This window comes from Austrofundulus limnaeus, unplaced genomic scaffold (genome assembly GCF_001266775.1).
Source record: "Austrofundulus limnaeus strain Quisiro unplaced genomic scaffold, Austrofundulus_limnaeus-1.0 Scaffold123, whole genome shotgun sequence".
In the NCBI taxonomy this organism is placed as follows: Eukaryota; Metazoa; Chordata; class Actinopteri; order Cyprinodontiformes; family Rivulidae; genus Austrofundulus; species Austrofundulus limnaeus.
The window spans coordinates 208,172-212,697 of NW_013952525.1; the positions used below are offsets into that span (position 1 = coordinate 208,172).

The following is a 4,526-nucleotide window of genomic DNA, read 5'->3' on the forward strand; positions in this document are numbered from 1 at the left end:
GATCATCAGATATTGTCACAGATTAACCTTCAGGGTGGATATAGCTCGCTAGCAGCCTCACACCAAGGACCTATCAACATCATCATTTACCCAGAATGCTTTGCGTGTAAATAAAATGGCCCCGTCTGTGTAATATATTTTTAAACTTAGTTTAAAAATTATAAAATCTGAACAGCCTACAGTACTTTTACAGTCTTTATTTTACAGTTCAAATATATGTTTATCAAAGTCTAATGTTACAACAAATCACGGATCCCTTTTAAGTTAAATTTTTGTTGTACAACCTTTTGAGGCAATCACTGGATAATAATAAATAAAGATAAGGAAAATAATAAATTTAATTTAAATGGTGCCTTTCAGGACAGGACAGGGTTAAGAATTTTGAAGATGATGTGAGATTTAACCAGGAGCCAGTGAAGCTGCTGCAAGATGGGAGTGATGTGATTTTAGTAGGAGACAGGCAGCTGAGCTATGAACCATCCATCTGTAGCTTATGAAAAGATTTACGGGGGTGTTGAAAGGTATTGGGTTTAAACACGATACCACCATGGGCCAAAATGTTCGGTGTTGGTCTCACCGTACCACAGAACCTTCTTCCACACAAATGGGGAAAATTGTCATTGTTTATTCTAACCCTTGAATTGATTAGACTAAAAATTGAGAAAAAGGCAGATTTGTATTTTCAGACATGGCTAATAAAATATGTAGCTGTGTATTTTAAAGACTATTTGATTTTTGAGTTTTTTTATGACTCAGTGAAAATTGTTAGAGTTGCTCATTGATGTTCTAAACCAGTGGTTCCCAACACTGGTTCTAAAGTACCCTTATCCAGCATGTTTTACTTGTTTCCCTGCTATTCAGCAGGTCTTCAGAAGATTGTTAATCACTCTTCATTCAAACCAGGTGTGTCAAATAAGGGAAACATCTAAACATGCAGGAAAGGAGTCCTTGAGGACAACGGTTGAGAATCACTGCTTTAACACGTTATCTGATTTATTATTTACAAATAAATGGCAAAGAATCAATGCCTTCCAGAGGCAATACTAAAGAACATTAATCTGAGTCAATATTATATTTTGAAAATGCCTTATCAAGCTCAGAGAAGCTCTAGAAGTGTTGGTCAACATTTAAAGCAGCGATTTTTAGATGTTTCCCTGATTTGACACACCTGGTTTGAATGAATGAGTGATTAACAACCTTCTGAAGACCTGCTGAAGAGCAGGGAGACAAGGAAAACATGCTGGATAGGGGTCCTTGAGGACCAGGGTTGGGAACAACGTTCTAAACAGTTCATACTGTGTAAGAAAGTGAAGTATTTCAAAGTGTTTTAATCAAACTTACCTTCCCACAGGCTCGACAGTGATGCCGTCTTCTGGTGAAAGTGAATCTTTGCTCGCAGTTCATACAGCTGGGTGCTTCAGAGTCTGGCACCCACCTCGGCTGTTTGCTCCCCAGCTCCTCCATTCCTTCCCTCTTCCAGTTCTCTGGCCTGACTGCATCTGCAGGTTGTTCTCCGGGGTAAGGGGGTGGTTCTGACAGTTCCTCAAACCCCACAGAAAAATCCTGCTGATCCTGAATAGCGTTTGCATGGCAGGAATTCCTGAAGTTGGAATGTTCCTCTTTAAGACTCTGGCACACAGTCAAACTGTCTTCATCCTCTGGTGTTGAAGAAGCACCGAGGGTCTGAGTCGGCCTGTTGCCTTCCTCCTCTGCTGGTGAAAGTCTTGTAGTTTGGCAGTGTGGTCGTTTAGGTCGTGCACCTCCATAGGAGGGCTGTTGATCAGGGCTACTATTGTGCTGGGGCTGGAAGGTGTTGCTGGTTAAAAAATAGTTTACTTCAGAGGAGTCCTCATTGCACGGTCTGCTAGAGTCTTGTGATAATGATGAAGCACCAGAGATAAAACCTCCCTCTGCAGACAAAGAAACTGTTCTGTCACTTTCTGGAGAGGCCATTGCTTCCAAGCATTCCTGCCCACCTTGACCGCAGCTCTGTGGCTTCTGCTCCTCTAAAACGTCATCGGACTCTGACAGAGACTCGGGCTGAGTGTCATCTCTATGACTGCAGCAGTAAGAAACGCCGGCACCCTGTTCTGCTTCAGTATGTGCTTGAAGAAAGGCATCCAGCTCCTCGTCGGTAACCAGAAGCTCGGCCTGGTCGCTCTCTGGTAAATACTCAAAGCCAAACTCGGGAAGATCCTCTGGGCTGGTTTCTGAGCAAGTAGACGGGTTTGCAGTAGGTGCAGCAGCAGATTCAAGAGGAAGATGCTGCCCTTCTGGAGACAGTCTGTTCCCTGAAATCTGGTCCGACTCAGCAGAGGTGTGTAAACAGGGTCTGTCCTCCCTGATGGAATCCCTGGGTAAGTCTTTTGATTCCGAAGCTGAAATGGAGTCAGGCTTGGTGCTCTCAGAAACATCTGCCACATGATCACACTGTTCTGAAGTTGTCCCCAAGTCATCTTCTCTGGTTTTTGAACTGACTAGAGCTCCACACATTGAAACAGCTAATGGCAGGCATGACAGGCTGACCGGTTTATCTTCAACGGACTCTGGTACAGACTCATCAGATGCCTTATTTGACTCCTCCTCTTTATTCACAGAAGTCATTTCTTTAATGCTGTCTACATTTTCCACGTCATGGTGGTCTATAGAGCTCTCCACACCCTGGTTTGAGCTGGACGTGTCTTCTCTGTCTCTATCTGCTGACTCAGTGGTTCTTGTTGATGAAAATTCCTCTGTGGGTTCAGAACTTTTCTCCACCGCTGCAGGAAGAATAACATCCAGCAGACTGAGAGCAGCAAAGTATCCACCGCTCTGTTCATCAGAGTTCAAACCTAGTAACTGATCTGACCCTGTAGATGTTTGCTCTCCTGCAGCTCCACTTGTGCTGACCAGGCTCCCCTCTGTGACCACAGGGCTGGTAAAGTCCACGAGCAGAGCCTCCTCTTCTTCCATCTGCTGCTCTGCCACGTCCAGCTCCCTGAAGGCATCGTGGTTGCTGGTCCGGATCAGGATAGCTGAACTCGCATCATTCACGAGGTCACACACCGGCTTTAGAGATCTGTCTGGGCAGGGAGGGGCGGAGTTTTTGGTTGGCCTACAGTCCACAGAAGAGAGAAGGTCCACACCAGTGAGAGGTTGACCTTTGACCTCTCTGTGGTTGTTGGAGCCATCAGAACAGCTGGTTGCAGAGCCATAGTGAAGAGAGTTGAGGTCAGGGAGGCTTTGTGGGGCAGCAGGGGTTTCTGAAGGTAAACACTGGGAGCCTAGAGACGAGAAGGGGTGTGTAGGGGGCTTCAAAAACACTGGCTTGCATTCATGTTCTTCTGCAATCAAAAAAAAAAGTTAAAGTTAATCTACTTCATTAGCAAATAGTCTACCACTGTAACAAAAGTATTCTCTACAAAATAAAATTCACACAAAAAGACAAATTAATTTTTTTCGAGTCTTAGTTCCTTGTTGAAAAGTTGTGAAAATTTTTACACTTTTTACAGGATGTTAGACATCTTTGGTGCAACAATTTAATATGCTACAAAATTAAAGCTTTTATTTTAACAAATCAAAACAAATTGCAGCTCAAACTGCAGAGATGGAACCGACCACCCTCAGAAACTTTACATTTAATGACGTTTTACAATAAGCACAAAACAAGAAAACTAAATGTTTTTACATTCAAACCCAACATACTGTAATTTCCCTTTAAGATCAATAAAGTATTTTTGAATTGAACTGAACTGAACATGCAGACAAAAATATTTTTATTCAAGGCTTTATAAGCTTTTTTTATAAAAATTTTTAATTCAAATTTTATTGAGAAACAACATAATTTGTAAATTCACATAATATAAAAATATTTTACGGATTCCTGTATTAACCCAGACTGTATACAAATTTATGTAATTATTTTCTTTTTTGCCAGTGTTGTTGTTGAAAAGCAAGATGTTAAAACAAAACAAATACACGTCACAACAATACAGAGTAGCTAAAAAACAATGGATGGCAAAATATATGAACAAATTAAGACCTCTGAAAACAGTTGTATACGTTTTTGGAACAAGGTTTATTAGTAAAGAAAACTACTACAAAACCAATTTAACATTCAAATGGAAGCATTGTTTGTGGATTTCTGATTAATGCACATCCTGCTCGGCCTGTGAGTTTTGATGGACCACCCTCTCTTAGCAGTTTTTCTGTTGTGGCACAAAGTTCTAAACGTCTAATGAAAAATATAACTTTGTTGGTGCACCATGATATATTCTTGTTTTAGGATTGTTTTTGAAATCATCCATCCCTGTTTTGTTCTTCTCCACAATTTTTTTCTGATGAATGAGGAAAGTTCCTTTGTCTTCATGCTGTGGTGGTCCTCACTGCTCAGAGGTCTGACACTGGTGATGCTTTTGGGGGCTTTCAGAAAGTTTGTCTTTATAAAATAACACTTAGTACTTACATTGTTACTTACATTGTTATCAGTTTGATCCATAAGTGCCTCTGAGGGTCATTGTGTGTGTGTGTGTGTGTGTGTGTGTGTG

At 41.4% G+C, this 4,526-nt stretch overlaps 1 protein-coding gene across 1 annotated transcript in view; it reads right to left on the bottom strand.

Annotated features, from left to right (window-relative positions):
- Positions 1 to 4,526, bottom strand: part of zfyve16 (zinc finger, FYVE domain containing 16) — a 35,653-nt gene that overhangs the window by 22,396 nt on the left and 8,731 nt on the right. The window contains exon 3 of the mRNA XM_014015098.1: positions 1,342 to 3,323. Coding sequence (XP_013870552.1) covers positions 1,342 to 3,323 — 1,982 coding nt within the window. The remainder of the gene's footprint in view (positions 1 to 1,341; positions 3,324 to 4,526) is intronic.